We start from the raw sequence: 13,180 nt of genomic DNA, 5'->3' as shown, positions 1-13,180 counted from the left end.
TAGCAGGTCCCTGTCGATTATTGCCCAATCTGAGCATCTTCAGAAGCATATTGGCTACACTTGTTATTGACAGCTTTGTTGCTTGGACTTCTTTGCCCGCCCAACTCCCTTTTTCCATCTTTGCTGGCAAACTACAAGGAATAGCCAAAAGCTGTCGCAACAGTCCGGCAGTTAGTCACCCATCGACAAAGGGACCACACAACATGGACATGGCTATGGAGGGCAGGGAGAACTCAAGAGTGACAGGGCAATCGCTAAATCGTTGCACAGCGAGTAGAAGAGAAATCTCTGAGGAAACGTTAAAGGATATTACGGCACGGCACGAGTTCAGTTCAGATGCCAATAAGGCAAGTTTTTGGTCATTTTTATTGGCTGTGAAAGCTGTCAGAAAATGCTGAACTGAAGTTACCGAACTGCCGAGCGCCCATTTCCCGCAATATTCAACCCATTCGAACGAGACACATATGCGTATACGTAATGCGGCGCGGGGAGGAAATGAAAAATGTAATTAAAAAAGTTTTTTTCGGCCAAGTCTTTTGTCATGAGTTAAAGGGGTTCTTTTTTGGGGTTGAGGGGCAAAAGGGGGAATACAGGGGGATGTTTGGTGGCAAGTGAGCAAGCCTAAGTTGCAAGCCAGCAATTTGCAGGGAAGCCTCCTCACTCGGAGGCAGAGTAGCGCCCTTTAAATGTACGATGAGTGTCATTCAGTTGGTTGGGCACGCTGCAAGCTTTTTAGTTCCCCACACACATACACACACACAGACCAACACACATAGACACAGATACACACATACGTTGAATACGATTCATGTGCATGTAAAAAGTGCTCATTAAAACATATCAACAAGCTTTATGACTGCTCCACCTCGTACCCTTTTCTCAGTTGCCTCATCTCATGTCGTCGTCATCGGCACCAGCGACGGCAGTTAAATTCATTCATAAAATACGTGACAAAACGAACGGAAATGTAAGAGCGGAAATTGCCAACAAACACACACATACACACATACACTTACAAATAGAGGGGTCTTAGTGCTTAACCACACACACATTTGCAGCTAGACACTAAGAGTTTGAGAGAGGGGACTCTGAGTGGGCTGGTTTTGGCCCAAGTTGGGCAAAAAGTATTTTACCACTCACCGCGGCAGTCTTTCCCTGGCAAATGCAACTATTATCAAAGGAATTAAACAGGAAAATACTCTAACGAACGAGTCTTAATGATAAAAGGAATGCTTTAAAGATCTTTTTAATTGGTTTTTAATTTGTTAAGTATTTGATAAACTTGAAGATATATTAATATTATATTCATACTTTATTTGCCAAAATCTATTTCCTAAAAAGGCTTCTTGGAAATACAGGACTGCTATTAGTTAAAAATAAGGTTTCTAACAGGTAAAATTTGGTTCCTTCAGAGTATATTTTACTTCGTTGCTTTGCATATTTAACAATTGTACTTGGTTTTTTATTCCAACTTTTTATACTGACGAATCCAGTAAAGTGTCTACTTGAGTGTAGCGAAAACGTTGAATCTCTGGGCAGCACCACCCCCTTTCGCATACATAAAACCCACCTTCCGTTTGCCTCGCCCCACAAACACCAATCATATTACATTTGCAATATTTTCCTTCACTTTCGCTCGGAGTAAGCCATCAAATTGTGTGACGGATGCGTGGGAGGTGGTAAAACTATCTCATAGGCAGGCGAAATCTCATAATATTGATAGTATTTCCTACGTTGAGTGGGCGGAAAATCAAAAAAAAAAAAAGGAATAAAAGGAAAAAACGAAACGAGTAGGCGTAATATAAAATCAAGGGTATTTCTTTCTGTTCTGATTGCAATTGAAATTGGATAGAGAAGGGGAATAATTTTGTTTATGCTACGGCTTTTGATGACAAGCGCTTAGGCGGACCTTTTCGGGGCAAGACCCTCGTCGAATATCAGTAAATAAAAATGCAATTTTCCAGAGCTCGCTTAAGCCCGGCTAAACCCTTGAAAGAACTAATTTTCCCAGCCATTAAATTCACTTTCTCTTCAACATTTCCCGTTTTTTTTCCTTAACAACATTCCTGCGCTCTTTTTGCTCAACTTTAATGCAGCGCAAAAAGCTTTTAGTTGTAAGCTAACAAACTAACGGTAAACGCAATTGCAGCGGCAACAGTAACTGTAAAAGTGAATGTAACTGTCATTGGCCCAGCCGAAGGACGTAAAAAGTATAAGGAGCGAGTGAGAGTGAAAGCGAGAGCGAGAACGAGAACGAAAGAGTGCAACAGATAGATAGACACACTTAAAATAGCAAACAACCAACCCAATGAGCAGGCTCTTAGTTGACCCAATTTGACCTTGACCCATTTTCACTTGCCATTCACCCGCTGGGTAGCCTGAACTACTATAATTAAATGTTAATTAGCAGACCCCCGTCACTTTTGTTGAGCTCACAGCCTTTGAAGTCCCGTCCACTTGGCCGAATCCCCTCAAGCATTGCGATACGAAACGATTCCATCCGATTCGATTCGATTCGATTCCGCAGGCCCATTCATCTCATCGTAGATTACAATCAATTCCAATCTGTCAATATCGCTTCACCTGCCCAACATTTATTCCACACGCACAGCATATAGAAGCAGCTCACCGCCCACAGCTTATGGCCCACTCTAGGCCGAAGCCTCGAATCCACACCCACACCCACACCCACAGTCATCCTTGGACATTGGAGGTTTCTTCGGTCCGGAACGATAAATGTCAAAGTCAATGCAGGGCGGAATATTCTCTCCATTTCCAACTACTTGTCCAGCGTTCAGTCAAGGTCTTGTCACTATGGTAACGTACAGTAAAACTTGCATAATAATGAACGATGAAAATAATTAAGTTATATTTTTAATTAATAATGATCTCAGATACAAGTTTTTGTTTTATAAACTTGAATGATTATTTTTAGGTTATGGAAAACACATTTAATAAATGGCCTGTAAGTAAATTTATTATACAGACGTTTTACTGTCGGCAAAATTATTCAAATGGGTCAACTCTATTTGTCTCCCTTCACCACCATCTGTCTCCATCTCTTTCCAATTACCGAACTCAGCTTCTTCTTCTTTTTTGGTTAAATAATTGAAACGATAAATTTTACACACAATAAAATGCTAGAAATTCAATAAAGTTCACAATTTTACAGGACACCACACATTCGGGGCGTGGCATTGACATGGCATCCGAGGCATGTAGCTAGCATGTAGCATATATAGGTTGTAACTGTAACTTGTTGCTATTCCCAGCTAGAGCGAGACAGAACACGAGTGGGACATGCATAAACATGATTTTATGTGCACACAACACGACAATAAAAATCACGCATGAATTTCATGGATCCCCAAACTCACAGCCGCTTCTCTACCTTCTCTTTTCCCCCTCAACGTGCCACTTGCATAAACAACTAGGAGAAATAGAGAAAGTGGAGAAAGAGCCACAGAGAGCTAGACCAACATAAATAGAGAGAGAGGGAGGTGTAGAGGTAGGGGTTGAGTAAAAAGGTCGTCGTGAGAGTACAAAAAACCTCAACACGAGTAAAACAAAATGTAATTACAACAAGGACTTTTCAACAGCAGCATTTTGCACATTGCAACAGCTTTGTTTAGTGAAAGAGAGAGGGGGGAATGAAAACAACAATGCCACGTACGTGAAATGCAACAATGTGCCACGCACGTATGTGTGCATGCGTGTGTCTATGTGAGAGTGAAAGTGAAGGTTAGATACACTGAAATAAAATATAAGTAAATCATGACTCATTTAATTATTATTATTTATCTTTACAAGTTAAGAATCGCCTTTTAAATATTTTGTATGGTCCAGTCCAACCCATTCTTACATCATTTTTGCAAATTCTAATATAATCCTTACTTAATATTTATTTCTGTGTTTGCGAAAAACTCGAGCTTAGCTGGGCCAAAACCAAAACCAAAGAGAAGAGCAGCCCAGAGGGGGACGGATGGAAAACATTGGGCGGTGGGCTTAAGGACGGTCTACACTTGAGCTTTATTGCATACATTAAGGGGCCAAGGTGCGCCGCAGAGCAACACATGCATGCAGCTCATGTTGAATTGGTGTGAGTGAAGGGGTGTGGGATGTACAGGGATCACTGTTTCTGCGTCTATTTTCCTAATGGACAATGTCGCTATCTATTGCCAAGTAGAACGACAAAGAATAATAAGAGGAAGAAGCCAAGACCCACATATCTTAGTGGAAGAACTATAAATCAAGCCACAAATCCAGACAGCGGGCGCAGAATAATACAAAATGCATACATAAGATAGATACATATATATATATATACGACTAGAAGACTGATGGCCAAAGTCAGGAGCACCTCATTTGTTTAGATATGAGACAGTTTGGAAGGAAATGATTGAGATGAAGTAATTGTGAGGATAAACAAAAAACTAACTAAGTAATAGTTCTCAGATATGTATATAAAAACTTAATTTTTAAAGCAACAAAAAATGTATTTTCCTTAAAAAGAAAACTGTATTATATTAGAAAATAGCTAGACCTATCCTAAATTAGCTTTCAAATATATAAGTTAAAAAAAAAAGAAAAGTACTTTTACATTCCTAGCATCCCCAAAAGTGAGAGCCTTTTTAATGCAAAATATATTTTCAAAAAAATTCCTGCTCAGCTGGTGCCCAATTTCACTTACGCTCTTAGTGATCGTTATTTTCGGGGTATGCGGAGTGCCCATCCTACATATATCCTTCATGGTTCCTCTACATGAATGCCAAGTAGGCGTCACGGTGAGGGAACAAAGCAGGCGTGGGCATGCCACATTCTGGAAGGCTCATTGTTCGGCACTTAGTCAGGACGATGTCGGCAGCAGAGGCTCCTGCGTTGCAGCCACGTCAATGTCGATTAGATGATGCTCCTCTGAGCTGCCGGCAATCCCCGCCTGACTAACGAGCGACTGATGCGACAAGCGCCATTTGGCTTTTAGTTTGGTCGGAAGGGTGAAATGCGGTGGCTTTTTGGGGGTGGGCGATGCACCTGCAATAGCAACCTGAGGACACGGGCAACGATGAGATGGCGTCGACATCCTTGACATGCTTGCGGAATGCCATGACAATTGTGCCACCAATCTCGACCTTTATCTCTGTCTACTATATGTTCCAGCCCCTCCCTCTTTTTAAACTGTAAGCACCGCGAAAAAATAGCTTTAGCTCAAAGCAATTTGATGATAAGCAATCGTTTTTACTAGCAAGTTGAATATATTTTATTTATTAATTGGGCTTTACACTTTAATTTTGATTAGAATCAGAAATTAAATGCTTTGACATCGCACGCGTTGACCCGAAAAAGTAACAATACAAAAGTTTTGGTGATAATAGAATAATAATCTAAAATTTTCATTAAAGCTTCATTCTCTGATAAGGTTTCGGAGCAGGGGCTACTTCAGGATGATTTGATAGTAATTTCTACGAAAAACATTGAGATGATTCAGCACAGCTAGAGAAAACAATAAAACTAATCAAATATAAAATGACGTCAAATTTAAAAGGGTATCAATGCCTGACCTCCATGATTAGACAAAATGCTTTGTTTACATATAAAATTTCAAATTAGTCACACCAATTAAGTAAATTGGTGTTAATAGACAGGCAAACTGATAATATAGAAGCCTATCAAGCCAAGTTCAAGAATCTCAATATTTCATTTTGATGATAAGTGATTCAAAAAACCAAAGCATGACTCACTCCTTAATCGCAATTTATATAAACAGAAAAATAGAAAAATCATGGGAACTAATTAGATTTAAACGTGAATAAAAGTCTATTTGTCGGTAATACTGAACACTTTTATTTTATATCTTAGCCAAGACTGAATCCAATCGAAATCATACTTCACAAAAACGATCTTATGTTTCATCGGCTATCGGGGTTATATCGATATTTAAAGTGACCGTGTAGTCAGCGTACTACAGATATTAAATATGAAGTAAGGAAAAACAAAGTGTTATGATAAATGATAGACGATCTTATCTTAGCTTAATTCAGGTTCACTGATTATCGAGTTATATCGATACTCAAAGTCAACATGTCATGCCTACTACAGATACTAAATATATAATAAGGAAAAAACAAAGTTTTATGATAAATGATAAAATGTCTCTATATTAATTTAAGGCTGCTTTTCCCACAGTGTATTTCAGAAATTTCCTAATTAAAAAGCCGCCGTTTTGAGCTCAATAGTTCGGCCATGCCGAAACATAGTTACGCACTTTGTGGCAGCAGTTTGCAACTGTTGACAGCCTTGTTAGTGGGAATGGAATATGGATTTTCGGGCGCACTTCCTGCGCCACTCTGCCTCACGCCTCCTTTTACTGCAGACAGGAGTCGCATCAAAAATTCAACTGTCTGTCAATTATAGGACCAAAAGGAAAATACACACTTGATGCTGTCTGCCAACCAAGACACAGATACATATGGATATTAATATATATGTATATATACAGGATGATAGGTATATATATATATATATATATATATACATATATAGATAAATCTATTGAATGAAACTGGCTGCGACTTGGACTTTGAGTGAAAGAGCCAGGCACCCACGCAAACGCTCTCTATATCACCCAATCGCTCTCTCTCTTTTAGTTCTCTCTGAGGAGTTTACAGCTCTCGCATTTTCCAGGAATTGAGCGGAAAAAGAAACGGGAACAAACATGCGCATCCCCGAATATCCTTGAAAAGGCGAATCTCGATTCCAGATTTTAATTCATTATGCTTCAGAATAACTCAACTCAATGTGAGAGCTCTGGGGAACAGAATGAAGACGGGGCCAGGGGCCAAAAAAAAAAAAAGGGACTCTGAACTGGGATTGTGGACCAAGAGTAGGACTCACCTGACTGCCAGGGCACCAGCCCATAGTCCATAACCTACAGCCCATACCCATGAAAACCTCGGCACTCGTTCACGTTGCTAATGTCACCATGGAGACACACAGCTGCCGAAAACTGTGGATCCTGGGCGCCCTAGCGTAGGCTATGCAAATATCTCGACGCACAACAAAGTAAAATTCGCTCTGGGCCAGCCAACCGTCCCAATCCCCAACTCCAATCGCCCCCTTCGCACACAAACCAGCGAAATTTGCATGTTTTTCTTTCTGTTCTGTCTGTTTTCCCGACAGACTGCTGCCGCTCCTGCCGGCGGGTTGGCAACTAGAGAAGCCCGCCCTGCCAAGTCAGTCAATTGGGCCCCACGTTCTCCATTCCCTAACACCAGAACCCCTGACCCCATGACTCCGATATACATTCACATTCACTTTCATTTTGGCTACCGTTTCGCTCTTGCCATTCCAGAGGCGTACGGATGATTTGGGGCTTAAATTCTTTGTTTTACTCTTCTGCCTTTGACATCGGTTAGCTTTGGTCGATTTTCTCTAGTATTTACTATTAATAACTAACTATTTACCTTTAAAGTTGTGAAAATTGCAGTAAAAAATAACTTTAGAAAAACACACAGTTACTAAAAGAGTGTTCTATCAACCTGTTTTCATAGTTAATATATATACTTAATTAATTACCCCTCCTTAAAACCCCTACTACACTAACCCATGAGTACGCCACTGTTTTGCATACATTACGCCGTTCGAGGGGGCGTGAAAAAATATGTGGAGGGGTTTCCAAACGTCGAGCCTTCGGGTGGCCTGTTTGTAATTCGCTTTGCAGTCGCCATGGGCGCAATTATTTTTTACCTTTTATGGGGCATCGTGCGAACGGCGGCGCCCCGTCGAAACTCCCTGACTTTCTCTTTCTCTTTCATTTTTTTTTTTTTTTTTTTTAAACGCTTTTAGTGCAGGAAAGTATCGGAGCAGCGAGGCATTCAAGTGCCTGGCAAACAGCCGCAGAAAACTCTCGCCATCGCGATTTTAATTTCGCCACCGCTCCTCCGCGGCCAGAAGATACACCAAAAGATACTTTAGTTGGCCCTTTGCGGAGGGAGAACTATTTCAGGGATCATCATACTCATCATCATTACAAACGGCGGGGCTTTCTGGCTTAAAGCAACTAGCTCGACAGCAATTTGTGAGGTGTCATATTAGTTAATTAATAACAGAGCTTTTTTATAATATTTTTGCGAATTTAAAAAAGGGTTTTCATTGGGATCGAACATTGGAAATGATTTAAGAACTATAAATGTAGTTTATTGGTTTGAGAATACATTTTACAATAGAATTAAACAATAAATTGAAAGACAAGTGAAAGTGCAGACGAAAGGAAAGTCTAATCTACAGACTTTTATTTTAAATTCAGTAACTTGATTTATTAGCTTGAGCATAAGGTTATAAAAGTTTGAAAGAAAAGCTTAAGAATAAGTGAAATCAAATATTGAAATCTACAATTGAATTTGAATAAAAATGGTCATAATTTTTCTTTTTCCGAATTGAAAGCTTAAAAAACACAAGGCCACGCAGATGATTGGAATTAAGTAAGGAATTCCTCTGTAATCACAAAGTCGTTGGAAGGCAATACAAGGTCGTAAAGTGAATGGAAATTCCCCAGTGGAAAGTGGGAGGTGAGGATGGCTAAGGTGAGTGTCCTCATCCTGACTTCCTTCCTTCCGCCTCTCCACTTTTTTAGTCCTCTCCTGTTACTTGTTTCGTTTTTATGACATTTTTAAGTAAGTCGCCGCGCGCAGCTTGCAAGTCTCAAAATCCACCTCTCGGGCGTTTCATCTTCCTGTTTGTTACCAACATTATTTTCCCCCTGACTTTTTACTTGGGCCATCTTCTTTTTTGTTTTTGTAATTGAATGCGTTAAATTACAGCAAATTTATGCTTATCAAGTTTTGTTTCTGCTCTGCTCGGTTTTTTTTTTTGACTTTTTTGATTCCCCTGCCAACGGAATTATCTACCCTCGGTTTTTGTTTTTGCTTCTTTTGGAGGGGCCCACGAGTGCTGTTTACGGTTATTTAGGCGCAGGCACTAAGTTCCCTCCTTGCTGCTCTCCGTACTCGTATATTTTTTTTACGATTCTATGGGGTAGAGATGCCGGGATTGGCAGTATAAAAAATACTTATTTGCAAACTTTTGTGGCGGCATCGCTGACTCATTCAAGGATGACAATGAGGAGGAACCGGATCTGGAGATGGGCGTAACGCTGATGCCTACAGGTGCCCCCAAGGCCGGGCGTGGATTTGTGCTTACGAACATCACCCACTGAAGGGATGAAATCGTGAGTCACGAGTGCACTGCGCGAAATTATGACAAGTAATAAGGTGATAAAATTTCAGTATTACAGCAGGTGGGAATAGTTTTTGTACTTTTGTCGAAACTCTTTTACCTTTCATAAAAAATGTAAAAAAAAAAAATATTTTTAAAAATCCTTGGCAGTTTTACAGATATAATCCACTAAATAAGAAGTTTTCGACATCTTTGGAATACGAAAATAAAACCAATATATCAAAAACTCATTGCCAATATTAGAGTCCACCTCTATCTCAGCAAAAGGAAGCCATAAGCGGAGCAAGGTTAGTCCGTTGATGGCGCCACGGAAGTGCAGAACCCGTAACTGAAACTTGTTTTCCTTGCACTGCAACTTGATTCGCCTTTGTCCTGGTCCACAGAAACAGATACAGATACAGTTTCAAATTCAGATACAGTTTCAGCTACAGATACGATTACGCGACGGCAACCTTGAAAGTTTCGTCCTGATTGCGGTGAGGTAGAGAACAACTGAAGCCGGAAGTCCTAACCAAAGCCAAAGTCACAGTCAGATTCTGGCTCAGAATCAGAGTCACAGAGCCAGGAGTCTGGTTCCGAGTCTGAAATATCCGGTTTACCTGGCTGGAGAGAACAGGCGGTGGCAAGTTTGAAAGTTGGCTTAGAATCCAACCAGAAACATGCCAATGAAAGACGGAAGAAGTTTCTTCATTGCCAGAACTTCAGAGCCAGTTCTCAGGATATTAACAAGGATATTAACAAATACATTGTGGTCGAATAATCCCAAGACTTGCTCCCTTCGGCATCGGATATTCAGAGGAAGTAAAATAGGACAAAGCTGCAAAACAAAAGCAAATTAAAGCTGAAAATGCCCATCCAAGCTTTGGCAAGCAAATCCAATAGAAATTTATTTCATTTAAATGTACGAAAATGCGTAAAAAGTCTTAAAATAAAATATATGACCAGCCATATATATACGAATGTAGTCAGGACGGTCTGACAGTGTCAAGGTGCTGGTGGTGGTGCAGCCCAGACTCGAATTTCCGCACAATTTATGCGTTTGCCAACTGCCAAGCGGTGGCAACAAAAGCAATAAGGCTGAATGTTGAATGCTGAAAAATTGCGTATTTCTGTCCCGCTCGTCGCTACGCAATTTCCAACTCCTGATTTTCCAATCAGTGCACACTCCGATATCAGTTTATTGAAAATATTTGTCTTTGGCCAAACAATCTCAAGTCGCAATCCCCGCCGAACTGCGAACTGAAAACTGCCGTCTTCATTAGTCTCTGTCGGAGCATCTCAAACGAATTGGGAATGTGGGTAGTGTGGGTTGGTTGGTTGGTGGCCAAATAAAGAACATTGACATCGCACAACGACGGCTCGGGACAAAGTCAAAGATTTTCGCCCGTCAACTCCCCAAGCGATGCTTAAGTAATAACTTTTCAGCGACAAGAAGACAATGGCCCCTCAAAAGGATCCCACTGTCAGTGGCGGCAAATGGAAGAGGTTGCCGGAGCTCTGTCTTGCATTTCCATTGGCCTGCATCAGGAAGCAATCAAGCTCAAATTGATTGTTAAATTCTCAACAAAAGGTTTTCTATTAAGTTGTCTTTACATTAACAAATTAATTTGAATTATTTTGCATATACTTTATGAGCTTAAAATGAGCTCAGAGAAGTGGAAAGTTCTTGTTATCTTCACCAAACTAAAAGCTACTCAAGTGTTAAGTGTCTCCAATTAAAATGGCGAAGGCGATTTTGCTAATGATCTTTATTTTAAGCTTGCCTTTAATCATCAAGACTTGTAGGAAAGTGACTATTAGGTATTTCTAGGAATAAATTACTCATTAATATAATATTAAATATAATTTTATTGATTTCTCGCTCAGTACCGAAAACTCAACCAAATAATAATCCTGTGTTTTTAGTGTCGACTGTTTCTGAGCTGGATGTGAACTTAATTTTGTGCATTCAGAACTCTGTCGCAGTGGAAACACTTGAAGCAAACAACGAGAATTGAGTTGAATCGCGCCGACCCGTGCCGCACGTTGTTATTTTTGTCAAAAGGGGAGGGCACATGAGACTTCATCGGACTGGAGCAACGACCAAAAAAAAAAAACAGACAGACTTTCTCAACTCTCGATGCAACTTAAAAAAGACAGATATTGTGTATAACGTTTGGAGAAAGTGAGTGGTGGGGTGGGGCTTTGTTTTCCCTGTCCTCCATTCTTTTGGTGTGTATTTTCCGGCGAGTGCTCGACTGACTCCGGGGAAAAGAATGTGGATTTGAAGTGCGGCCTCCTGGGGGCTCCTCCGCATGACAATTCTATTTTTTCTACTTGAATATTTGTCTCCTTGCTGCACTGCCCCCAAGACCACCTCTAACCACCCACACAACCCGCCACGTCTGCCTCTTTGTTTTTCCAACTTTTTCCCACTTTTCTGGCAATTGTGGAGCTCAGCGAGCAGTGAAAACTAAAAATATGGCCAAGTTTGGCTCAGGGCGATCTCCATGTGAATTTATGGTCCACTGCCTGGGAATATCCCGCATGTACACACACATACACACACGCACACAGAGAGCACAACATCCTATACCATCCTATATAAAAGATATAGCCATGGCTGTAGTTGAGTGTTTTTTTGTGAATGGGTAGGAGGTAGGGAGCTTGGCTTTTACTTTTACATTCCGCTGGCATTTCTTGGCCTGCTTAAAGCGCCGTGAAAACGCTCGCAAGGAAATTGAAAAATCGGATGCGGAATTGAATAATGTGTCGGATGGGCGGTTGGGTGGTTGCATGCCCTGCCCTCCTATTCAGCTGGCAAGGCCAGGCGGTGTCACCTTGCCGCAAGATTTATGCACGATGGAAGGGGTCGAGCGAGTCGAGGAGATTTCGCATTTGAAATTGATAGTGCGACATGAGTGGGATTTGTTCGAGTTTCGCCGCACTCAGCGAAAAGCGGAAAAATCTCAAGCACTTGTTAACGCAAATGTTAGTCTGTGGTAAGGTGAGACGTTCAACAACGTCAACAAAGTCAACAGTATCAATGGAGTAATAAGTTTGTAAGTCCACAGATAATATTTGACCTTTGAAAATATGGAATTTTAAGAGTCTCTTTTAAACTTTGTTGGAAAATTGGGAGGCATTAAAAATGATGTCCCAATGGTTTAATATTTAAATTAATTAATAAATAAAGTTTGCCTTTAATGTCTGAATATTTTATGTTTAATTTTCTAGAACCCCCAAAAAAATGGCAATGAAAGGCAGTGAAAAATGTTTTCTTCAACCTTTTTCAAGGGTCATAAAAACTGCAAGGGTTTGCTTTTTCATAAGACCACTTTTCCCCCTTAAACCCGAACCAAGTTTAACCGCATACTTTAATATTTACAATTATTTAATTAGTGCCCACCTAAGCAAACCCCGGGCCAAAAAGGGAAAGTTGTTGGCCAAGGTAAACGTTGCTGGAAGACAAACAAAAGGAGAACAGAACCAGGACCAAGAACAGAATTCAAAAAGGAGTATAGCTTGGGGTGAATAGTTGTCGTGGAGCACTCACCTTTAATTATCGCCAGAAAGATCAACAGGACAAACAGCGACAGCGACGCTGGCAGCGGGGAGTCCATGTCCTTGGCTTGTTTGTATCGCGTGGCTCTTGGCTTGAATGGTTGCCCCGCGCCTTCTGCTGCTGCTGCTGCTGCTGCCTCCTTCTGCTACTACTCCTACTTCGGCGACGACTTCTCCTTTCAGATTGGGTGTCGGTGTGGTTGAGCTGCAAAGTGCCTGGCAATCCTTGCCTCGTCACCTTGGCTAAATAGTTGGCCAGGGCTACTGGTCCTGGGAGCTGCCAACTAGCGATGATGATTAGCACAAAAGGCCCGAGACAATGCGCCCGTGTGGGTCAGAGTTCAACAATGGAAGTCCGACTCCGTAGTCAGTTTGGCATTGCAACCTTTATGAGGCGCTTAAACTA

At 41.0% G+C, this 13,180-nt stretch overlaps 1 protein-coding gene across 8 annotated transcripts in view; it reads right to left on the bottom strand.

The window, feature by feature from the left end:
- Positions 1-13,179, bottom strand: part of LOC108110562 (neuronal acetylcholine receptor subunit alpha-7) — an 85,313-nt gene extending 72,134 nt beyond the window's left edge. For 7 of the 8 annotated variants that reach the window (XM_041819102.1, XM_017219660.2, XM_017219655.2 and 4 more), the window contains exon 1: positions 12,767-13,179. In XM_041819102.1, the coding sequence (XP_041675036.1) occupies positions 12,767-12,833 (67 nt within the window). In that variant the 5' untranslated portion in view covers positions 12,834-13,179. Of the gene's footprint in view, positions 1-5,738; positions 5,989-12,766 lie in introns of those variants that run through there. The other variant, XM_041819100.1, reaches the window with a different exon arrangement.
- Position 13,180: the final 1 nt, after the last annotated feature.

The sequence above is a fragment of the Drosophila eugracilis genome, unplaced genomic scaffold (assembly GCF_018153835.1).
Source record: "Drosophila eugracilis isolate 14026-0451.02 unplaced genomic scaffold, ASM1815383v1 contig_445, whole genome shotgun sequence".
NCBI lineage: Eukaryota > Metazoa > Arthropoda > Insecta > Diptera > Drosophilidae > Drosophila > Drosophila eugracilis.
This window is presented reverse-complemented; position numbering and strand designations above follow the sequence as displayed.